The 25,279-nt window shown below is 42.8% G+C and overlaps 1 protein-coding gene and 1 long non-coding RNA gene across 2 annotated transcripts in view; both read right to left on the bottom strand.

Annotated features, from left to right (window-relative positions):
• Nucleotides 1–6,750, bottom strand: part of LOC147019031 (uncharacterized) — a 33,535-nt gene extending 26,785 nt beyond the window's left edge. Inside the window, exon 1 of the long non-coding RNA XR_015062620.1 lies at nt 5,030–6,750. This is a non-coding gene — a long non-coding RNA (uncharacterized LOC147019031). The remainder of the gene's footprint in view (nt 1–5,029) is intronic.
• A 9,859-nt stretch (nt 6,751–16,609) lies between these two features.
• Nucleotides 16,610–25,279, bottom strand: part of HARS1 (histidyl-tRNA synthetase 1) — a 49,195-nt gene continuing 40,525 nt past the window's right edge. Inside the window, exons 12-13 of the mRNA XM_085899207.1 lie at nt 21,346–21,492; nt 16,610–16,842 (exon numbers count right to left, since the gene is read on the bottom strand). Of these exons, the coding sequence (XP_085755333.1) occupies nt 16,792–16,842; nt 21,346–21,492 (198 nt within the window). The 3' untranslated portion in view covers nt 16,610–16,791. The remainder of the gene's footprint in view (nt 16,843–21,345; nt 21,493–25,279) is intronic.

The following is a 25,279-nucleotide window of genomic DNA, read 5'->3' as shown; positions in this document are numbered from 1 at the left end:
TATATATATATATATATATCGGTTGAGCGACGCTGAGGAGTGAGCGGGTCTGAAAGAGCATCAACTCGTAAAGAGCAAGGCCTGTTCGATCCTCTGAAGCATCGTCGGCCAGGCCTGATTGACCAGGCCACGCTGCTAGGCCCTGGACCAACCAAGCCGCCGTTACCACAGCTGCCCTTTGACCACAGGGACATATGGAGGATCGCTGACACAAAGACCATCGAGTCGCCTCAAGGGCGACGAAGGTAACCTGCACGGCCTCGCGGAGCTCCTTCGGTCATCCCAGCTCCGAGGAACATGAAAGGCTTATGAGCAAGCCCCCTAACAAACGGATGCCAACGTTGTCAGATGGAATGAAAACCCGTCATTCTTGTTACAAAAACAGCTAAAATTGATGAAAAAGCGGCCGAAATTGAAACCAACACAGTAATTACGGTCGCAATAGCAAATATAACCGAAACCAACACGTTTATTCTACACGCAAGAACGGTCGTGACGGACACAAGAACGGTCAATCCCGAAATAGAACGGTGGGGAACGGTAGCAACATTGGTTATTTCCTTCGCGAAACGGCGGAGACCGAAGCAAAAGCGATTCATTCCGGTTCCCATAACGTGGAAAACATGGCGGCTTGAAAAGTTCTTGAAGTTATGGTAAGTTAACTTTAACATAGTCTGACTTGAATATATCATGTCTGTTAATGAAAACCCGTTTGTGGTACGGGATATTATACAAGCAGCGATAAATGCGCCCTCTTGACTTAATGTGTGGCTGACATTTCGTGTAATTCGTGCCCCCGTGCTGCAGCGATCAGTGACGATTGATCGTTTATATTTGCAAGAGGTAAAATTTGATAGTAATAATAAATTGCAAATTCCAATAAAATAACAAAGTTTATATGAAGTAAAAACTGTAAAAAGATCCCATACACGATCCCCTATGTTGAACTGGGCCTACACAACTAGCGATCCTTCACTCAAGGGATCGAAATACAGGCAAACCAAACATTATCATCACAACAAAATTCGGTTTAATAAATTGTTAAAACTACATCAGGTACTACCCACTATATATTATCTATATTACATTTATGTTCGAGGCACAAGCACTAAAAATGTACATACCGTAACAGGTCGTTCTACTGCGTCCGCCATCTTGTTCGCACTACAGTAACCGGAATGAACCGCTTTTGTTTCGCTCTCGGACGTTTCGCGACGGAAATAACCAATCTTGCTTCCGTTCCCCACCGTTCTATTTCGGGATTGTCCGTTCTTGTTTCCATCACGACCGTTCTTGTGTGAAGAATAAACATGTTGGTTTCCATTATATCTGCTATTGTGACCGGAATTATTGTGTTGGTTTCAATTTCGGCCGATTTTTCATCAATTTTAGCTGTTTTTGTAACAAGAATGACGGGTTTTCATTCCGTCTGACAACGTTGGCGTCCGTTTGTTAGGGGGGCCTGACGAGCCCAGTTCTTTTCTTTTCTGGGGTTTTTGAATGAAAGTCTGTGGCGCCTTGTCCGTAAGTAGAATTGTTGTAAGTGCATGTACATAATAAATAGATATCGGCTGTAGGATTTTGCTCGTGTCTTGTCCCCCATCCCCCCATTCATTGCATATGTGCATTTGAAATAAATGTCCCCATTGTTGAAATGTCACCTGCTCCTTGTGTCCTTTCCTACCATTGACTGCCACAATTGCGTTCGGAATAAATAGCTGGCTGATTAATAGCCGATAAAACGTACATCTGGTCCGACTGGGCTTGGCGATATAAAACTGCTCGGCAATTGCAAACGGAACGAGCTGCTTAAAGCGGCTTGTTTTCGTGCAGGCTCCGTTGAGGTATAAATCTCCAGCATTTCTGTCTGCGCGAATAATTAGGTACATCGACAATTCGGCGATCAACCCTGTAGCGCGGACAGAAGAGTTGGCTAATTTATGGTGAAGTTAACAACACCCGTAGCTGGGTTTCGGCGTTGATCCGAAAAGCTGCGACTAGATTGCTTGTTTGGTCGGCGCGCACGGCCGCAATTTAGCTCAAGGCGGTCGCCGCACGCCGCACGCCGGGCGGGTGGAAATCCACAACAATATTAATTAAAATTCAGTAAAATGCTGCAGTTGAGAGGATTCCTTTGTAAACATGATTATCCATGTATTCTGGTACATTTGCTTTCTGTAAAACATACATCTGCCTTCAATTGATATCAATTTGTCATTTTTTGATTGAAATTGTGTAACAACCTGGAAATGTTGTGTAAGTTCCAGGAAGACTTAGATGTATTAGTCAAGGTGAGGGGTGAAAAAATTGTTCAGATTGTGATAAAAGCATGAAACTGCACAAATGTTCAACACAACATTCTAAACGTTTTCAGGGGTGGAGCCAATGTGAAGTGTATATAGTATAGCAACGGTTGCTAGGCAACATATTTTCCTTAGCAACCAGCACATAGGATGACTGTGGACCAATTCCTCCCACAAAGGAATTCCTCCCACAAAGGCTGCCCGACAGCAGCATATCAGGAGGGCAGTATTGCAAGGTGGGCACTACTTGGGGCGTACTACCATGCCATATCGCCAGTTACCCTTTCCTGCTGAGTGGGGATGGACTTGCCCAGAACAGTGGAAGCCCCTGTGGACAAATCTGCCAGAAGCCAGTGCATCCTGCCCAGAGCTGCTGAAGTGTGCATGAAGGAGCAGGTGTAGAGACTGCAAATGTGTACGAGCACACTTACAATGCACTGTTTACTGCACATGCAGGAGAGATTGTGACAATGCTTAAAGCTATGGTGAAGGTCCAAAGAAAGTCCAAGGTGACAACATAATTGACAGTTGCTAGTTGCTGGTTGCTACCGTGAATGTATTGTGCAGCAAGAATGTTTTGATTTGATGTGTGGTGTAAAATATCATTGCTTTCATTATATTTCCAGGAAGAAGGTCTTCTATTGATAACAAGACTGTTATGTTTAAGTTGAGTTAATGAGTTAAGTGAATCCCGTGTTCACAGGTAGTCTTCTATGTGTACTCAGATGGTTGCCATGGTAAATAGGTTACGAAGCAACTAAATATTTAATGTTTTGTTACTTTTTGATAACAATTATGACAACCTGTATAGATTATTTACCCAAAACATTCCTCTTCTGTAGGCCATTAGGCAATGCGAAGTCGAAGCATCATTTACAAATAGAGGATAAATATATACATTTAGTCCCAGTTGGTATTGTTTATCCATTACCTAGCAACAAAACAAATGCTAATTTGTTTTGTGGTGACACTAATTATTGTGTTGTTTTGTTTTCTGATGACACTAATTGTCTTTAAAACACGTCTACTGATAGTTCTGATGTTCTGTAACACAGCACCAACCTTTCCGAATGTAGTAAATAGGCTTAAAAAGCCCGTTGCTAGGGTAAATTTGTCACCTAGCAACCGTTGCTAAGGAACATGCTGTATTCAATGGCTCCACCGTTGAAAATAATCAGTATGGGTTGAAGAATAATTGTGCCAAGTCTCATGCTTTTATCACTTACTGAGCAATTCTAGCTGTATTTTGTACCCATCGCCTAGACTAATATGGATTAGTATATGATTAAACATAACTTTAGATATTTCTTATTTAGTTCACAAATTTAATGAATAAAATGCATCTCTTGATCTGTGTAACTGTCTGTACCTCCAAACCCTGGGGAACATTGAAAGGGCTGTTGTGCTCTTTTCTGATTGGCTGTACGCGGACCTGGTCTCCTGGAACCAATATTGTTTCGACTCTGTTCCAACCCTTTCCCAGTAGCTATTATTTTGTGATTAGTTTATTTTATTTAGCATAAGTTAATTTTATTAGTTTATTAGCAGAAAGTAGTTATTTTGATTTTGAACTGTGGGAATAGTTACTTTTTCCCAGATGAAAGGCTATTTCTCTTTTTATCCTGCTTGTTAAATCATTTCCTCCACTTCATCCCTGATTCGATATAAGGTTTGAATTAAGGGGTTTTTTGTTGAGAATTTCATTGATGGAGATTTCTCCCGTACGTGTGCTCATACGTAATGTTAATAAATATTCTCCTTTGTATGCTGAACCTGAGTGAAAATTGAGTTCATTTCTTCCACAGACCCAAAAGTCCCTAAGGATCTAAAAGTCCCAAATGTCACCAAGAGCCCAAAAGTCCCAAAGAGTTCCCGAGGACCCAAAAGTCTCAAAAAGTTCCCGAAAACCCAAAATTTCAAAAGGACCCAAAAGCCTCCGAGGACCCAAAGACCCCTCAGACTGTAGATCCTGTAGACCCTTTCAGACTCGACTCTAGGACAAAAAATCCATTAGAATTCCTGTGTTTTAAACGCACCCCATGTTAAGGTACATAAAGCAGCTTAATACGTCCTTCGACCATGGCATGGCATTCTCATCCAATAAAGAAGATTCATCGGACGTCTGTCTGTCTGTCTGTCTGTCCACAATTTTTGCAAAGACCGCTGGGCCAACAACCACCAAATTTGGCACACAGATCAAGTCTGACCCGGGGGTTGTCCTAAGTGTATTTTCATCCACAACCTCAGCCTTTAAAGACCCTGAAGAACCATAAAACATTTTTTTTTTACATGCTTGAGAGAGTGAAATACATGCTTGAGAGAAGACTTTCTACATGCTTGGGAGATAAGACCCCTAAAGATGTCAAAGACCCTTAACACCATTGAATTTCCCAAACACAATTAAGACACTTTAAAACCCCAAATACCCCAAGACCCTTTGGACCCCAAATATCTCGAAGAATCTTGAAGACTCCTAAGACCCCGAAGACCATTTAAGACCCTTAAGTCTTTTGAAGACCCCTTAGAGCCGGAAGACCCCAAAAACCCTTTAGACTTTGAAGACCCTTAAGAACTACAAGTCCCCAAAGACCCTCAACACCCCAATGACCTGTAAGAACCTTAAAGACCTCAAAGACACTTAAGACCCCAAGACCCTGAAGACCCCTTTACCCACTGATGTTCTGGCATTCCTGCCCCACACACAGTTTCCCTCCCCCACCACCCACCTTGTTGGTTCTCCTGCCCTCGATCAACCTGTCCCATTCTCAGCCGTCGGCTCTCTTGCTTCGCCCACTTCTCAGTATCACCCCCAACCACCTGGGCAACGCCAGGTAACCTGCGAGTAAGAAATAAAGGGCAAACTCTTCAGGGAGTCATCAACTCCTAAAGAGGTTAAACACGTATAAATAAATTCATTTTCAATATTCAATCTCAACGAAACTTGCACAAACAAAAACAAAACAAAACCAAGGAGCTCATCCTCGAGGTCCCCCAGTTTTTGGGTGGTATGAGGAACAGATCTGTGTAATATGAAATCTCAATCTTGAACGGTTTTTGAAATATCACGGACACAAGAGGACATGCACAGAGGATCGGTCATGGATGGATATCATCAGACAGCTCATTTTAATGTCCCCCATCTCTGACCTTATCGGAGGGCAGGGGACAAAAAAAAACCCACTAATAACTAGAATTGTACTCGATAGAGTGCATACCTCTGCCAGGCTGAACAGGTTATGTTTGGTATCCTACAGGTAGGCTGGACCTGCATCCGGAGCTTAACTGGATTCTAATCCGCTTATACTTGTCACCTACCCAAATCATCCACCAAGTTTCATCACAAACCTTCAACAACTTTTGAAATACTGTGCCATGGAACCTTTTTGGTCCCATCTTTCAATGGTGAAGAATCACTTTTTAAATTAAATAATCCTCGTATCCAGATCCGGACCTTCACCAAAATCGAATCAATTTGTCCTCGTCACACACCCAACCTGTCCACTAAGTTTCATCCGAATCCATCCAAAATTTTTTGAGATTTCCTGCTCACACACAGACAAACAGACAGACACTCGGACAGGTGTGAAAACATAAAGTCCGTCCACCTTCGGTGGCGGATGTGATAATTCTACATAATATTCTTGAACAAAATATAAATGTTTATGACAAACATTGCATGTATTAGTGTGGGTTGTTTGGTATTAATATTCAATTGCGCAAAAACATTGGAATCACTTGTCCTGACTCATCACTGATGTTTTCATCCGATCACAGCTGACTGATTCATCTCTTCCCATTTTCAGTAGATGAACACATAGGTCATGATGGTCCATTTGCAATCTGCATGTGTGGGACAAGGTCACGGATACACAGTGGTTTCACATATATGGTCCAAACGTGTGATCAGAAATGTATTTTTTTTAAGGTGCTGCAACAAAACTGCACTTGGTGTTACAAAATACTGTTGAGAAGTTGTGGTTATTCATTTGTGATTAAAATGCATGCTTCATCACAGATGCTCACGCAAGCTTAAGGACGCTAGTTCCAGCTGGTCCAAAGTCATAAATAAATATGACAGTATAAATATGACAAAATCTATTATAATAAATGTCAGTGTGTCAATCCGTCTCTTCCATAACTCCAAAACCATGAAACCTAACAGCTCCAAACTTTGCATGCATACGAAGGGAAATCCAAGGTGTTGCATGAATTAAAATTGGGTGTTTGGGTTCATTTAAACACCCCTTTGAAGATTATTACCTCCACCACTGAAGGTGAAGGAGGTTATGTTTTCACCCCTTTCTGTCTGTTTGCAGGATATCTCAAAAAGTTGCGGACGGATTAGATGAAACTTGGTGGACATGTTGGGTGTGTGACAAGGAAGAACTGTTTCAATTTTGGTGAAGATCCTAATCCGGATCCGGACCTGGTAATTTTTTCAATGATTCTTCAGCATTGAGAGATCGGGCTCAACTGATATATAGCACAATATCTCAAAAAGTTGTGGACAGATTCGAACGAAACTTAGTAGACACGTTTGGTGTGTACCAAGGATGAATTGATTAGATTTTGGTGAAGATTCGAATCAGAATATGGATACGAGAATCATTATATTTTTATAGTGCTTCTTCACCATTGAGAGATGGGGACAAAAACTATATAGTACTGCATGTATAGCATGACATTTCAAATATGTACTGGGCCTAATATGTTCTCGTGGATCAGGCATTACGTGGCGGAGGTACGCGCTCCACCAACTGCCTTTCTAGTTTAAGGGGTTGCTCATCACGAAAAACGAAAATAAGCCTGACCAAGACAGCGGCGTGCCATCTTGGTCAGCCCTCAATCAGCACGCAAGAGACTTAAGCTGCTTTTTTTTTTGGCCTGCTCAACAATGCCTTGGCTTGGACCAGGCCACAATAATTTCTTAAGAATAAAGTTTTATTTCTTTCACTTTCCTCTGATCTCACTGAACAACAACATTTTTTTACTGGAGATGTGTAAAGTGATTTAAACTAATTTGGGTACGGTGATTTCAAAAATCATAACCGTTTTGCTGTATCACGTCAGGATTTTCAGTAACAGAAATATTCCCATTGCCTAGAAGTCAGGATTTCAATGAAATTTACAAAAATTCATTTATTCATTTATTTCATCATGAATGCTTCAAATTATAGAAATTACAGAAAAACTCCACTAGAATGTAATTAAAAATGCTTTAGGCATTTGGCTTTGCGTTTGTGCTGCTCTGTGTCAGTTTCACGATGCAGGAACCAGCAGAAATCGCCCATCATGTTCGGGTTGTGCCGCCCTTGGTAACGCGTCTCCATGAGTGAAATCTCTTGGTGGAATCGCTCGCCGTGCTCGTCCGAGACTGCTCCCAAGTTGTCAGGGAAGAAGTTCAGGTGCTGGTGTAGGAAATGGATTTTCAGGGACATCCTGGAGCCAAGTTTCCTGAAGGACTCCAGCAGCTGCTGCACTATTTCTTCATAGTTGTCCGCGCGCTCGTTCCCCAAGAAGTTGTCCGTCACAGCTTTGAAGCTCCTCCACGCTGCCAGCTCTTTGGGGTTTAGAGTTGTCGGAAAAGTTTCGTCCTTCATAATCTGTCGGATTTGCGGTCCAACAAAGACACTAGCCTTGATCTTGGCCTCCGACAAGGTGTTGCCAAACTTTTCCTTGAGGTATAAAAACCCACGCCCATTCAGATCCATTGCCCGTACAAAACTTTTCATCAAGCCGAGCTTTATGTGGAGTGGTGGAAGGAAAACCTTGGCTGGGTCGACAAGGGCGACATGCTTCACGTTGTGTCGACCAGGTACATGCTCTTTTCGCTCTTCCCAATCTTTCTTCGTCCAGTGATTCTTGTCGTCTCTGCTATCCCAGAGACAAAGGAAGCACATGTATTTCGTGTAGCCTGACTGCAGCCCTAACAACAGCGCCACCACTTTCAAGTCTCCGCAGATGTGCCAGTTGAAGTCATTGTACTTGATGGAATCAAGCAGCTGCCGCATAGTCTCATAGGTCTCTGTCATGCCGAACGCGTGAGCCAGTGGGACTGATGGTTTCTCGTTGCCATTGTGGAGCAAAACAGCCTTCAAGCTGTTCTTCCCCGAGTCGATGAAGAGGCGCCAATCTGCAGGATCGTGATCACACCCAAGTTCTTTCAACAGACCGTTGATGTCACTGCAGAATGTCATCGTGTCTTCCATCTCAAAGAACTCAGCCATGTCTCTGTGACGTGCTCTGAACAAGGATATCTTGGTGTTAGGTTCAAGTAGATTCCACTGCTGCAGCCTTGATCCAAGCAGCTCTGCCTTCGCCTTTGACAGCGAGAGATCTCTTACAAGATCATTTAAGTCTCCCTGGTTCAGAAGGTGTGATTCTTGAGTGTCGGGTTCAAAAGGTTCATCATCACCATCCTCTTCACCACTGCTTACAGCTATGTTCTGATCAGCTGGAGGTGTTGGAACGGGGTTCTCGTCATCATGAGGCACAGGTTTACGAGCAGAGACGCAGTCAGCGTACTTGATGTGACCTTTATTCTTCTTGTTGAAGCCGGCGATGCTTGTGCAGCAGAAATAACAATCATCATGATGATTCTGCGGCTCACGCCATATCATGGGCACCGCAAATGGCATGCTCGCGCGCTTGCCCACCAACCACTGAGTCAAGGTTGTGTGACAGCTTGTGCAGCAGATGTGTGGTGCCCAGCTCTGTTCTTGGTCCCCCACCTTACACCCGAAGTAGTGAAAGTAGGCGGCCTTCATTTTCACTGCTGTAGATATACTTCGCTGTTGATCTTTTTTGGTATACCGACCACAGACATAACAGAAGTTGTCAGGATGATTGGTACAGGAACGCCTACTCATCTTTATCTGAAAGAAAGAAATATAACACAAGTTAACAACAATTGTACGAAATAGACATGTAAAAGACATATGTAAATTTCATTGAAATCCTGACTTCTAGGCAATGGGAATATTTCTGTTCCTGAAAATCCTGACGTGATACAGCAAAACGGTTATGATTTTTGAAATCAGCATACCCAAATTAGTCTTAATCACTTTACACATCTCCAGTAAAAAAAATTTTTTTGAAATTTGTTGTTGAGTGTCTTCATAGCTACGAATCGCTGGATACATTGCAATGCTTATAAATGCCCGGAGACGCCAGCATTCATAACTTTAATTTCCGCACATGTCATAATCTCTATAATCTCTTAAACTAAGCTGAATTACAAAATTTAACATCCAGAATTGAACTTAGCAGCACTTCCGACTGCTATAAAAGTGTTCATTTGTCCAATTTGGATATTGTTTCACATTTTTGGCATCTTCAGGTGTTTATACGATGGATCGGCGATCGCTAATCGCTTGCTAAGCCAGCTGTTTCTCATCAACCGTTTCATTGAGTGCTTAAGTACTTAGCGAGTGCTCCACAATATTAGCACCGTCACCGAATACTGTATGTCCAATGAACTTGAACAAAGTTCAAGTCCACTCACCTGCCTGGCCCAAAGTCGTTCTGTGGTGCATGGGACAGAGTCTCACTCAATGAAAATTTGCAATTATATTTTACACCACGTTTCCCCTTTTTGTAAAATCTTTCAATTTATGACCCATTACTTCGGCATAGAGAAATGCGTACAAAAAAAAAATTCAACGTTTCATTTTGAAAGTTTCTTCAACCATTTTGTGGCTTGCTTGATTGGAGCGCTCTTCAAGCTTCAATCTTTTCAAGCTTCCATGTCAATACGGTGGTGTGGTTGCCCGTGTGGACATCTCTGGCATTAAGAAGGCAAATAAATGAGATGATTACGATGACTAAAAAATATTTTCAGTATCAAAGCAATGAATCGTCACATCACGGCAGGATAGCTGAGAGGTACGCACGCCCACTCTAAGCTGTTTAGTCTGGGTGCAAATCTCGACCCAGCGATAAACCGTCATCCCGATGTTTCACAGGAAGCGTGATTTATCATTGTGTGTTGTGTCTCTCGGATGGACATCAAACTGGACTTGACACCTGCCAGAATTCCTCCCCCCCTCTCTGTCTACTTCCCCCTCCCTCTGTACCTTTACCTCCCCCCTTCCCTCCTCTCTCTCTACCTCCCCCCTGCCGCCTCTCTCTCTACCCCTTCCCTCCTCTCTCTACCTCTCCCCCTTCCCTCCTCTCTCTTTACCTCCACCTCCTCTCTCTACCTCCCCTCCTCACTATCCCTCCACCAACCCCCTTTCTCTCTTCCCCCCTCCCTCCTTCTCTCAACCCCCTCCCTCCTCTCTCTCTACCTCCCCGTACCTCTACCTCCCTCCCTTTGTGGTGGTGTTGAACAGCTGTCTTGAAGACCTGGAGGGACATTAACTGCAACAGCTAATAAAAAATTAACTGTAACACCTAATAAAAAAATTAACTGCAACACCTAATAAAAAATTAACTGCAACACCTAATAAAAAATTAACTGTAACACCTAATAAAAAATTAACTGCAACACCTAATAAATATACCATCAGAGATGGGGAATCCCCCGCCATTGAATGAAAAAGGTCATACATATTCCAGATTATGAGGGAGGTGAATTGGAAACAAGACACCATTTGGTCTTCATCTCGAAAAAGTTCCCCAGGGGTGAGGAACGTAGTCACCAAAAATAATTGAAATCAGATTCGCGGTTTTCCATTTATTACAAAAAACATTTTTTTGGGGCGGCCATCTTGGATCCGGCCACGCCCAAAATCACTAGGGTTCTTCCTTTTCAGGTGGTACATGTGTTACTCAAATTTCAAATCGATATGGCAAAAAACATTTTATTGAAGATGGCCGCCCCAGTCTGCCATCTTGGATCCGGCCACGCCCAAAATCAATAGGGTTCTTCCTTTTCAGGTGGTACATGTGTGACCCAAATTTCAAATCGATATGGCGAACAGTTTATGAGTTATCGCACTCACAGCTATAAATGTTGACGCCCGGACGGACGGACAGCCGGACGACCTGGGTGACAGCAATATCCCCCTTCCGCCACGCGGCGGGGGATAAAAACTTATGTGACAGCTAATAAAAAATTAACTGTGACAGTTAATAAAAAGACATTTCAGTGCTTTTAAGGACTTAAAAAAAAAACATTGAAAACATTTAAGCACCACTTTAAAGAAAAACGACAAAAACATCCTTGGATCAAACATGAAAAGGATAAAATATTATATTTTCAGCAAGAGGTGACAAATGTGATCGTGCATGTTAACTTTCATCTCTCTGTGAGTTTAAATAAAGATGTTTGACTTTGAAATATGTCACAAAAAAAAAATGCACTAAACACCGCACAGACATTTGCAACTCTGGATTGCCAGGAGCAAATTTGAAAAATATTGTTTTAAAAGATTAATTTTTAAAGACATTTTGGGTTACTTTCTGTCGAGGAAACCGATTCTGACCATACTTAGATAACTCCGTAGCTTATTTAATGAACAAACATTCAACGATAACAACAAAATATAAATATGCATTTCAATAAAACGTCCATTTTCAAAGCTTTTCGACTCGCACTCCTCAGGATAAAACCTCAAGCAGATGAAGAAGAAGGACCAAACTCTCGTTTATGAAGTTGACTGGTTGAGAGAAAGAAAGGATGGGATTAGGCGGAGATGAATCACCAAAGTACCGGCGGAAACATAATGATAATTAGCTGAGAGCTAGTTGGTGAGGAGGGGAGGTTTTCATGACAACTCAATGTTGACAGTGGTGGAGTTGTCACACAGTCAAGCCATCATCGATAAAATTGATATAAAGTTCAGACAAATTGTCTCAATCACTTGTGATTTTCACTACCTGCCGGTTGCTTCCATCAGTCTAAAATATGTTCTGCGCGCCTCTCATATAAGTAAGATTATTTACGAATTTCAATGTCATTGTGACGCTCGGTATGTGGGCCGCACATCTTTGAGATTGAAGGATCGCGTTGAACAACACGCACCTTTGGGGATCAGATAGGGTCAGTCAACCGAACAGAGACAACCAACTCGGGCTTGTAAGAATGTACACAGTACGACAACTATTCCTTGTGCCTCTGCAGGTGGTTACCATTTACTGAATAATCCTCAGTGTGCAGAGCAATATCATATTGGCTGGTTTAAAATCCTGAGAAGAGGATGCAGTTTAGCTCACCTTTGTGCAATGGAGGCTACATTCATCAGGTCAACCAATCCTATTCTTTGTAGACAGAAAGAATTTGTCTGAACTTTATATCTATTCTGACTATGATGGCTTGACTGTGTGACAACTGAACTACAGTCAACGTTGAGTCATCATGACTCCAATGAAAATAAAAGTTTACATCAATGTCATTGAATTTCAATTATTAAATTTCAAAACTTAACACTTAAAAAAAAACAAAAACCCTAATCCTAACTAACCTGAACCCTGATTTATAAATTAATATTTATCGGGTATGCATGTATTTTCCTAACTCTAACACTTTGCAAAACGAACCCTATATCGAAAGTGCAATGAACAAAATATTATGTATAAAATTAAGAAATCGAACCAGCTGAATATAAATTCATGTAAACACTCATCAATGTTTTTCTCTGTTTGCATATTCGCCATGTAACCCCTCGGAAAACAACTCTCCGCTTGCCTTGTATAATCACATAACCTCTTTGACCTGACATCCGTGGGACTTTATCTTCCCGATACTATAATACCGTCCCTTATTATTCAGAAAATGTATTTAGAAGATATTTTCATGTCTCTTTTGCTAATCTAGTATGACGTATCATGTTAAAAGGTTAGAATACAATATGGAAAGGATGGTCCAAATTACCTTTTTAGTTCTACTGTGCACTAAAAGTTTTACTGTACACTCGGATTCGAGCCGGGTCTGAGTCCTGAAGAGTCTAGTCAGAGTCCTCCAAAAAAATAATTGGACTCGAGTCCGACATCACTGATTGTGAACACGAGGATTGGCAGTTTAGAGAGGGATGGGGGGATTTTCTCCAGACCAGTTTGTGGGAAAGTATTTACGAACAACCTTTCTCCCTGAAACTTTATCCTCATCAACAATGCAGCTGATCTTGTCCACTGATGGGCAGCGACCAACACAGTTGGTTAACCACAAACCCACATAAGTGACATAAATAAATCACATGACAAGGCAGCAACAGCAAATATCCTTTTCGCATGTTCTCAAGGAGTTTACCACCACAATGAGTGAGCCAAATGCCAGAAAATATGTCTTTGTGATATGAAAGTGAATTTTCAGAACCAAAAAGGTACTGTACATTATCAGGATCAGTTGAAACAAGGAAATAAGTACAGAAATCAAGCTGATGTATTCAGGCAATAAATACCCATAAGGAAAGAATTTTGATTGCTTTTAGAAATACGTTAATGTCAATCTGCTTATCCTCGAATATTTAAAACGTCAGTAATAATAATGATGATATGTCCTATACTCTTTACAAGGCGTCAGTGCTGCCGAAGCAATTTCTTGACAAGGTTTATGCTGTGTGGTTTGCTTCAAAGCAGGATTTTTTAATTTGGCCATGGTGCCAGCGATAGCTCGCCTTCTCTTTGTGAAGGACACCATGGGATCTGTCACGTTTATGAACACTTCCAGTGGTGGCAGACAGATGCTCTGGCTTAACGTCCTTCCGAGGGACGGCACACCCATTGATGAATTGCCATGCATGTGAAGCGCCACGATCACAGTTTATGGCAGAGTCAAGATTAAAATCCAGGCTAGACAGCTCAGAGGGGTGTGCATACCTTGAGGCTATCCTGCTAATCAATAATAAGTCAAGACCAAAGAAGTGCCAATCTTGTGGGAGATGCTAATCCACGACAGAACCACCAATGTCAAAAACAGTCATAACTAGAGGGGGAGCACTCGGTAGAGCGCAAAACCTCCGCCGTCAATACTGCTGGGTCACTTAAGTGAACCTGATATCCTATTCATTGTAGGTCAAAACGGATCAGACTCTACTGAACCACGATTGAATAAACTAAACCAGATCAACACGCATGTAGAAATGCCCAAAAAAAAAAAAAAAAAAAAAATCGAAATTTTTTGGAAAAAAAAGTTGCAAAATCTCTAATTTTTTTTCTCTAACAAATTTTTTTGGGGGGGGGGGGTTGGAAATCACTTAAAACACGTAGAAATGCAAAAAAAATTCAAATATTTTTCAAATAAAATCAAAATTTTTTTGAAAAAAAATTTGCAATTTTTTTTTTCTCTAACAAATTTATTTATTTTTGGTTGGAAATCACTTAAAACATGTAGAAATGCAAAAACAAAAATTCAAATATTTTTTCAAAATGCCCGCCATAGCGGCCATATTGGACTTTGGACCAAGTCCAAAATCTAATGGCATGATCCTTGGACCATACCTAATCCCCCCTCCAAGTTTCGTCGAAACCGTCCAGGAGTTTTTCCGTAATACTGTTCACAAACAAACAAACAAACAGACAGGGGTGAAAACAGTAACCTCCGTCCATCTTCGATGGCGGAGGTTAATTAATGACAAGAACAGTGAGTGTCTTGTGACGGATGTAGTTTTCCCATCAGAAAGGAAAGTCACAGTGAAAGAATCCAAAATGCTGTCCAAGTATAAAGAGCAAAAGCGTGAAATGCAGTTTGTGGGAGATGCAGACCGTCGTGATACTAATGGTTGTCGGTGCAACAAGTCTCGTGAAGAACCAACAGAAACGAGTCGATAGCATCATGGGTGATATTAAAGTATCCGAATCGCAAAAAAAAAACAAAAAAAAAACAAAGAATAAAAAGTTATTGTACACATTGTACACCTTTTGCACCAAATTCTAGATGCTAAATAACTGGAGCACTTATTTAATATCAACAAATTTCTCAAGACTGGTTTAATCTTATAACTAGAATGGCACTCAGTAGAGAGCATACCTCCACCAGGCTGAACAGTTTACATTTTGTATCCCACTGATAGGCCGGATCTGCAATTGGACCTGAGGCAAAATCTAATCAGCCTGTTATTCTCACCGAACCAACTCATCCATCGAGTTTTGTCACAAGTCGTCCACAAGCTTTTGAAACATCATGCGACATATTGCTTTTTGGCCCCATCCATCAATGGTGATAAATCACTTGTGAAATTAAAAAATTCGAGGATCTGGATCTGGATCTTCACCAAAATATCATCATTTCGTCCTCATCACACACCCAACCTCAACACCAAATTCGTCTGAATCTGTACACTTGAGATGTCTTGTTCACAGACAAACGTGAAAGCAAAACCTCCGTCCACCTTCGGTGGCAGAGGTAAATATAATGAAAATGGTTTGTTGATGAGCGCTGTTTGGAACAGAGTCTTACCTTGTTGAGCCCTAATTTTTTTTGAGAAAATAACTGTCAGAATTCCCTTCACATTCAAAAGACCGATGGATTAAAACAAGACAAAAGACTTTTCCATCTGATTTCAATCAGGCATAGAAGTATAAAATCAGGCTTGATTCGTTCTTGCCCTCTGGACTGGAAATGCCCAAGGCATGTCACATAGGACATCATTTAAGCAAACCGTTTGGTTTGTTCCCCAGTCTAAGGAATGATTTTATGAACATGGGAGTCCAATGTGAATCCCATACACTTTATTGATTTGCCGACTGTCTCATTCAAGTGCCCCTGCTATAGTCCTACATGCTGATACAGAAAATGAATGCATCCAAATATTCTTCTTTCAAGTAAGTGTAGTTCTAGTAGTTAATGAAAGAAAAGGATCGAGTTTATATTGTGTCCCGAAAGAAAATGCCATCTGAACAGACGCTTTTAGGATGTAACATCATGTTTCGGGTGCCAGACCAGATTTTCAACGTAGACAAAGAGTTATGACTCATCCACAGCCTTCCTGTCAATGGGGTGACACAGTATTCAGTATGCATACAGTGTAATAATCTGCACACTGACACAAGAGGTCGTTCATGGGGGCCAAAAAAGTTGTCGTCATAGACCAACAAATAAATAAATAAAACCAGCAGTGGTCTGACAAAGTGGAATTGGGTTCTTCAGTTTCAAAATGAAAGATTATGCTGGAGAATGACAAGCTGATTATGCCAAGAAAATGACAAATTGCCAACAATACCACCCGATTATGCAAAAAAACACACGATTTGCATTCACAATGTAAAAACAACAACCAAAGGGTAAAATAAGACCCTTACTTTTAAGGAAACATCAACGTATTGCATTCGCAGTGAAAGGGGGGGGGGTCTATGTCAGTACATAGGCCTTGAAAAGCTGCGTTAGCAAAAAAAAAAAAAACGAAAGAAGGATCTTGCAAACAACGTTTGTGCTCTAGTGGTTTTATTTTGTACATTTGCAGTTGCAATAATGAAATGTAGAAGTATTTTTGGAAGCAGGATGGAAAATCACCAGCATGAGACGCCCTACAGTAACAGATCTGGTGCAGGGCCTGTGGCCTGGGTGGAGCTTCACAAATCCTGTTTTTATTTCTTTAACTCAGCAGATTCAACTTCTTTTAGAAATCTCCTCAACGATCTTGTCACGTGAAATTTCAACCTAGACAGAGAAAGAGAGAGAGAGAGAGACAGAGAGAGGGAGGAACAATTACGATAAGACATATATTATCTATCTATAATTCCAGCAGTGTGTGTGTGTGTGTGTGTGTGTGTGTGTGTGTTTGTGTGTGTGTGTGTGTGTGTGTGTGTGTGTGTGTGTGTGTCTGTGTGTGTGTCTGTGACTGCCGTTTCTCGACAACCACTGGTCCGATCTAATTGAAACTTGCCAGGTATATTTCTGAGGACCTGAGGATGTGCCTTTTCAAGGTTTGATATTAATCGGACAAGTGGTTCCCAAGTTATGGCCATTTATTTACCAAACCAATGACAGGGCACGGTGCTGCGTAGGCGTGGCCGATGGGGAAAGGGCGCCGTTTAGTTACCAATGACAGGACACGTTGCTGCGTAGGCGTGGCCGTTGGGGAAGAGATCCTCGGCCACGTTCCCCATTACGGGATACAATGTACAGACTTCCAGATAGTGATGACTATGGCGAATTCTAATAATTTCTCGATTTCTTATGCGTATTTATCGATAAACACAATGCCCCAATCCAGTTGTCGTTTACGAGAGCAAAGGAACGGCCTGCCTGTGTGATTGTTTGTTTGTTTGTTTTTTTTTGCATGTACAGACACGCGAGAGCGAAGGAACGGCCTGTGTGGTTGTTGTTTCTGGCACGCGGTTTGAAAGTTTTTTTTTTTGCACGTACGGCGACGCACGTACGGGCACGCGAGAGCGAAGGAATGGCCTATGTGGTTGTTGTTTGTGGCACGTGGTTTGAAAGGTTTTTGTTTGTTTTTTTTATGCACGTACAGCCACGCACTAGTTAGATATTAAATGAAGTTGTGAATTTTTTTTTTGGATGAAATCAAAAGGACATTGATTGAGGTATGCTAATCGCCGAGAGAAACAATAAGCTGATGTTTCAGGCGTTAACACCTCTTTTGCTCTGACGAACGGTTAACGCCCGAAACGTCAGTTTCTCCTTGCTTCCCATGGTAGGTCATGTGGTTTTGTAAAAGTTTTTTTTTTCGTTTTTTGGTCTGCATGGTCGAGGCTGGTAGAAGAGCTAGTACTAGCAAACTGAACAGATCAGGACGCAAGATAAAAGGAAGAAAGGAAGAGCAGAGAGAGTGGGGGGGGGACACCAACAGCAGAGTCAAAGGCCAAGACAGAGGGAGGTGGACAAGCAATGGGTGTGGGGGGGGGAATGGGGGCAGGAGAGGATGCATGGGTTGGACAAGATGGATACAGAAGGAAACCCTCAGGAGGGAAAACTGGAAATTTGGAAAGAGGAGGGATTGGGGTGGAGGGGTTAAAGAGGGAAGAAAAGATCATGGTTTTAGATTGGGGAATATCTGAAATGGTGGTGAACAGCGGTCTTGATAGCCAGGAGGGAAGAATGAGACTGAAGAGGATGTGAAAGTTGGTTCCACAGATGGGATAAAACAGGAGGAAATGAGTGGAGGTGAGAAGTGCTCCTGGATTTTGGTAGTTTCACCCTAAGAGGGTTGATGGTGGACTGTGTGTGCCTTGCAGAAGCCTGGGCGGGTGGGGGTCAAGGCATGAAAAGAGCAGAGGGTGCAAGACCAGAAAGGAGGGGCTAGAAGACAGAGACCATTGATCTGTCTGCAATAGCGAAGTGATAGGCCAACTTCATTGTGTGAGATTCCAATAATCTGAAAGTCCTTGGTTTCCACAGTGTCAAGCTGAGCAAGATGTGAGGCAGGGGAGTCAGCCCAGAAGGGAGAGCAGTACTCCATCAAGCTGCAGTTAAAAGCCTTGTAGGTGGATCGGAGTTCAGGTGTGCCAAGGAAGGACCTTGAATGACGGAGGATGCCCAGTTGGTGGCTGGCTTTGGAGGCCAACTTTGAAATGTAGTTTGCCCAAGAGAGATTATTGATGAAAGCATGACAAAGGAGTTTGAATGACTGAACTTTCTCAAGAGGATTGAGGAGAGAGAGGGGGGAGAGAGAGGGGGGAGAGAGGGGGAGAGAGAGAGGAGGGGAGAGAGAGAGGAGGGGAGAGAGAGAGACGGAGGGGAGAGAGAGAGGAGGGAGGGAGAGAGGAGGGAGGGAGAGAGGAGGGGAGGGAGAGAGGAGGGAGAGAGGGGAGAGGGGGGAGAGAGGAGGGGGAGAGAGGAGGGGGAGAGAGGGAGAGAGGGAGAGAGGAGGGGGAGAGAGGAGGGGGAGAGAGGAGGGGGAGAGAGGAGAGAGGGAGAGAGGAGGGGGAGAGAGGGAGAGAGGGAGAGAGGGAGAGAGGGGAGAGAGGGAGAGAGGGGAGAGAGGGAGAGAGGGGAGAGAGGGAGAGAGGGAGAGAGGGAGAGAGGGAGAGAGGGAGAGAGGGAGAGAGGGGAGAGAGGGAGAGAGGGAGAGAGGGAGAGAGGGGAGAGAGGGAGAGAGGGAGAGAGGGAGAGAGGGAGAGAGGGAGAGAGGGAGAGAGAGAGAGAGGGAGAGAGAGAGAGAGAGAGAGAGAGAGAGAGAGAGAGAGAGAGAGAGAGAGAGAGAGAGAGAGAGAGAGAGAGAGAGAGAGAGAGAGAGTTGTCGGGATTTAAAGACGTACTCCAAGTGTTTGACAGGCTCGTGGTTTATTTTTCAAGGTCTGAAGAGAGGGAAGAGGCTGCAGCCTGCTTGCCTGAAGGATGTGGGTTGTCACAGTAGGGGGTGGAGTTATCAGCAAATGGATAGTGGATTTTCCAGAGAGTCAGAGAGATCATTGATGAAGGTCATGAATATGACTGGGCCCAGAACAATGCCTTGGGGCACTCCAGCCTTGACAAGAGAGGATATGAAAGGATTCCATTGAGTGCCATACGTTGGCTACGAGAGTAGAGGAAGTTAGTAAGCCATGTGTGGAGTTGACGATGGATGCCACAGGCAGAGTTTGGAGAGTAAGGCAGGATTCCAGACCATCAAAAGCACAATATATATCCAGAGATGGTCCTGATGTCATGTCTGATATCGAGGGCCTCTATCCATTGTTGGGAGAACAGAAGCAGCATGTCCAAGGTAGAGTGACCTGGTCTGAAACCAAATTATTGATCTGAGATGAGGTTTTTGGAGAAAATGAAGGTTTTCATATCAACTGCGATGAAAGATTACATGGCCTTGCTGATAATTGGAAGTAAGTTGATAGGACTGTAGTTGAGAGGATCAGTTCTTGTACATTATTACATCTGCTACTGAGGATGGATGGAAGTTATGTTTACATCCCGCTTGTTTGTCTGTTTCTTTGTCTGTCTGACTGTGAACATGATATCTCAAAAAGTTGTGGACGGATTCAGACGAAATTTGGTGGAGAGATTGAGTGTGTGCCAAGGATGAAAGGATTACATCTTGGTGAAGATCCATATCAAGATACTAGAAAATTTTAGTGATTCTTTGCCATTGAGTGATAGGCTAAAAACAATATATAGCACAATATATAGCACGATATCTCAAAAAGTTGTGGATGGATTATGACAAAACTTGGTGAATGAGTTGGTTCGATGACAAGAACAAGCCAATTAGATTTTGGCTTAGGTCAGCAGATCCAGCCTTTCAGCGACACAAAATGTAAACTGTTTAGCCTGGTGGAGGTGTGTGCTATCTGTCTCTGTCCATCTGTGTCTCTCTCTCTCTCTCTGTAGTTTATATGATGCAGTGATGTTGGCGATTTCCAAGCAGATGGAAGATGAACAAGCGCAAATGGCAGAGAGAGGATATGCAAAAGGGGCAGAGTAGGTTTAAGAACACATGAGCTGATACCGTCTGGTCCAGTAGCAGTCAGAGTCGAGGGTTGAAAGAACCTTCTCCACCTTCTCAGGAGCAGTTGGGGTCACTGGGAATGATGGGTACCGAGAGTGAGGTGTTGGAGATACAATATTTGGAAGCAAACACAGAATTGAGGCATTCGGCCTTTTCACGAGTGGAGTCAGGTGTGATGCCATTTGAAGAGAGGGAAGGGATGGAAGGGGAGCATACTCCAGAGACATACTTAATGAGGCACCACCAGGTTTGAGAGGAGGGAGACAAGTTTAAAAGTTAATTCTTGAGGTTGGACAGGTATTGTTTTCAGGGTCTCCTGTTGATTTCATCCATCATTATACCTGTCTGCCAATGCAGATTGACACTAGGTTTCTGCCAACAAGATTAGTTGTTAAAGATATCAAAGCTATATAAGGAAGAACTTTTGGTGGAGTTGCAAAAAATAAATTAATTGAACTTCACACAATTGTGAAAAATGAAATTTGCAGTGTTAAAATCAAAGGATAAACGAACACAGCTTTCACAATGCAAAACTTTCCTCATGTCTGGTAGAAGCAGAAAACACAGACGGTAGATGGGAAATAACAGCTACTGTACTCTATTCTTATGGTATGTGGAGTATTAAAAACGAATGCGGTGTAGTGCAATTGGAAGTGTGTGCATGTGTGCACATGTAAGTTACGTGCCAACAATCGTCAAAGATCTGAATCGGAAAACAATCTCTACAAGTGTTGCAGATGGTTCTGCTACAGCGTTACCTCCTGGCGTGTTGCCACGGTGCGAAGTCGGACTGTGCCAGCTGCCAACTCCTCAGTGCCAAGGAGGGCGACCAGTGGGATACCAGACTGCTCAGCTTGCTGCAACTGGCTCAGTAACTTGGGTGAAAGACGGTAGCTGGTTTCTCCCTGGAGAAATTCATGCTGATATTGCAGTGTTGCACCCTAAAGCTCTGCAAGTGCTATGCTAAAAAAAGAAGAACTGCATTTTACAAGGGGTCTTCTTCATTCCTTTTCCACTGGACCCCAACCGCTCGCCTCCCTCCCCCTCCCACATCCCCTCCCCATCTCCACCAACCCTCCACCCTATCTGAAAAGCTACCCCATTATAAATGAAACATCTTTTTAAACGTTCAGCAAAATTTTACATTCACATAAAGTTTAAAAATACTTCATATTGACAAAAATATTATAAGCTGTATTTTGACAGAATAGTATGTGAGACAAATTTGGCTACTGCTTGAAAATCAATGCCTATCATTTCATGTTACAGCAATTAAACACGACTTAAGCATCATTACCTCTCCAACCGAAGGTGGAGGAACGTTATGTTTTCACCCCTGTTTGTCTGTCCGTCGTCTGTCTGTGAGCAGGATATCTCAAAAAGTTTTGGACGAAACTTGGTGGACAGGTTGGGTGTCTGACAAGGACGAATTGGTTCATCCTTGAAGAAGATCAGGATCTGGATTTGGATACTGGAGAATTTTAAGTGATTCCTCACCATTGAGAGATACGGCCAAAGATGATATATATCAGGATATCTCAAAACGTTATGGATGGATCCATACGAAACTTGATGAAGAGATTGGGTGTAACACAAGGACAAATTGATTCGATTTTGGTGAAGATCTGAATCCGGATCTGGACCTAAAATTTATTTTTAAGCGATTCTTCAGCAATGAGAGATAAACCTGATGTTTTCTTTTCTTCAGCATTGAGACACACACATTCTTTCAAAGTGGTTAGGGTGGCTGGCTTAGGATCTTAGGGTCCAAAGTTTGAGCACAGTTCACCACTGAATTAACACCAGGTGGGCTTGACTCAGCCTGTCATCCTTCCGAGGTCGGCGAAATGGGTACCAGTGTTCTGGTATAGAGGCACATCATCAGCGGCATAGTTACTCCCCAACAAAATGATAGCTACTTGGCAGACAAACTGCCATATGCAAGAAGAAGAATAAGCATTGAGAGATGAGAGATGAGATGCTGATCAACCTGCTGCAACCATGAGGCATATGGTCAGCCCATTGGCCTCCTCCACTCACGAGACTCCCTCGCTGAGAATCTGGTGAGTAGGATCAGCGTCGGGGAAAATGAGCCACATGTCCATACAGCCATAGCTGACGCGCCACGGACCATGCAAGTAACAAATCTCATTTGAGTCTCTCTCAGCAACCGCTCGTTGGACACAAAGTCTGACCAGCGGAAGCCAAGGATTCTCCGAAGAGACCTGGTACTAAAGGAATTAAATCTCCATCTCAGATCCTTGGTCAGAGTCCAAGTCTCTCATCCGCAGAGCAAGACTGGAAGCACCAAGGACCTGAAGACTCTACTCAGACTTTCGCTCTCCTGCACAGGTACTGACAGCACCACACCCCAAGATCCAGTCAATCCATGACTCTCCAGGCCTGACCCAGACGTCTCTTGATCTCTGGCTTGCAGCCAACAGAGACATGAATATCACTGCCAAGGTAAGTGAATCTCTCCGTGACCTCAACATCCTCACCATAAACTGGTACAGACAAGATAGCAGTATCCAAGTTGTCAATGAACGCCTGAATCTTAGTTTTGACCCAGGAAACCCATAATCCCAGCAGCTCTGACTCCTCATTCAGCACCTCGAGGGCCCTGATGAACTCCAGTAGCAACTGGAAATAAGTCGGAGATGGCATCACTACATCTCACAGCACTCAGCACCACAGTATAGTTCAGACATCAGATCGATCAGTTTTGGTGGCACCCCACAAAGACCAAAAATCCTCCAGAGGGCATCCTGATTCACTGAATCGAACGCTTTGCAGAGATCAACATAGGCTGCAAGCAGCCCCTGCCGAAACTCTCATCTGCGTTTGGTGAGGACTCGAAGGGCAAGTCCGGACAATATCCGGTCAATCGTTGACCTCTTTGGTGTGAAGCCTGACTGTTCTGGACGCTGGTGCTCAAGCAGATGGTGGCGAACCCTTTCAATAATTATCCGAGCAAAGACCTTGCCCGGCACTGAGAGCAGCGTCACCCCTCGGTAGTTGTTGCAGTCTTGGCGATCACCCTTCCCTTTCCAGAGAGGGACAACAAGGCCCCTCTTCCAGTCAGGTGGGATGATGCCTGTGTTCCAGACAGAGCACAGAACTGCATACAATGACAGGAGTACAGCATTTTCAGCAGCCTTGAGAAGTTCAGCATGGATGCCACAGATGCCAGGAGCTTCACCCTATTTCAACCGTTTCACCGCAGCCTGTGTTTCCACAAATGAAGGTGGATCACAGTTGATTGGAGGGTCAGCAATAGGGATCATAACAACTCTGACATCCAACTCAACAGCCGGTGGATCAGCCTGGTACAACTGCTCAAAGTAACCGGCTCAGCGGGCTGTGGAAGTAAAAAATAATTAATTACCTCTTGTGAAATACGAGCATGGACATTTTGGTCATAGAAAGCTCTATGGATCACATGAGTATTGCAAAGCACTGGTGTTTCTGTATTGATTACACTGAAACAAATATTTTTCATGTTGAGATAAGTGTTCTTAGTCCACAAATTATGGACTCATTTCTCTTTATTTTTGCTTTCAAAGCATATGGAAGTATAAAGGCTGTTGTAAAGCATTGGCTGAGGTCACTTTATCACCATATAATGAATGGTTCACCAAGAAACATCATCTGCAAAGAGATAGACTTCAATTGTCTGCAGGATAATTATGCTCATCAGGTCTCTCACAATGACAAGGTCAGAGCTCATTACATTTGCAGAGTTAATACTGATAGGCCACGAGTAAATGTTCACTATGCTGTGGTCTTGTTAATTCCCTATAAACTGATATATTTTTCCATATTAAACCTGAGGATCATTTATTAACCAATATAATAACTAGAACGGGCACTCAGTTGAGCGCATACCTTCGCCAACTCTACATTCCCCCCCCCCCCCACCCCAGAAACCATTGATTGTGAAGGTATTTAATCCCATACCACATTTGCCATCTCATATGTGTTATGATGGTTTAAAAACATTAAATTTCCTGTGTCATATCGTATATCACAAGATTGGGCATTGAATTCACAACATTTTGGCATTGGTTGCATGCAAATTGGATAAAAATTGACCGCACTATGGCAAAATGACGATTTTGACCTTTTCCTGACCTCGACCTTGACCTTTGTACTCTTAATTTTGTAATTGGTATTAGAGTGTGGGGAACAGAACCGTCAATATTTTGGTGTTGGTTTCATGCAAATCGGATATTAATTGACCGTGTTATGACTAAAACCCCACATTTTGCAATGTCGTGACCCCCCCTGACCTTTGACTCCCAACCGCTAATAAGGGTTATTACGTCATTGTGTCACGTCACATATCACAAGATGGGGCACTGAATTCTGAACATTTTGGTATTAGTTGCATGCAAATTGGATACAAATTGACCGCGCTATGGTAAAAAGACGATTTTGACCTTTTCATGACCTTGACCTTGACCTTTGACCCGATCGCTCCCAAAATCTAATCAAATGGTCCTCGGATAATAACCAATCATCCCACCAAATTTGCTGCGATTCAGTTCAATACTTTTGGAGTTATGCGAATAACAAACAAACAAACAAACAAACAAACAAACAAACACACATATTCACAAATAAATAAATAAATAAATACACAGCGATCAAAACATAACCTTCGCAACAAAGTTTGCAAAGGTAATAATG

This window comes from Eptatretus burgeri, chromosome 10 (assembly GCF_056783735.1).
Source record: "Eptatretus burgeri isolate ZD-2024b chromosome 10, Ebu_testis_v1, whole genome shotgun sequence".
Classification (NCBI taxonomy): Eukaryota; Metazoa; Chordata; class Myxini; order Myxiniformes; family Myxinidae; genus Eptatretus; species Eptatretus burgeri.
The sequence above is the reverse complement of the archived record's forward strand: the minus strand, read 5'-3'. Positions and strand labels throughout refer to the sequence as shown.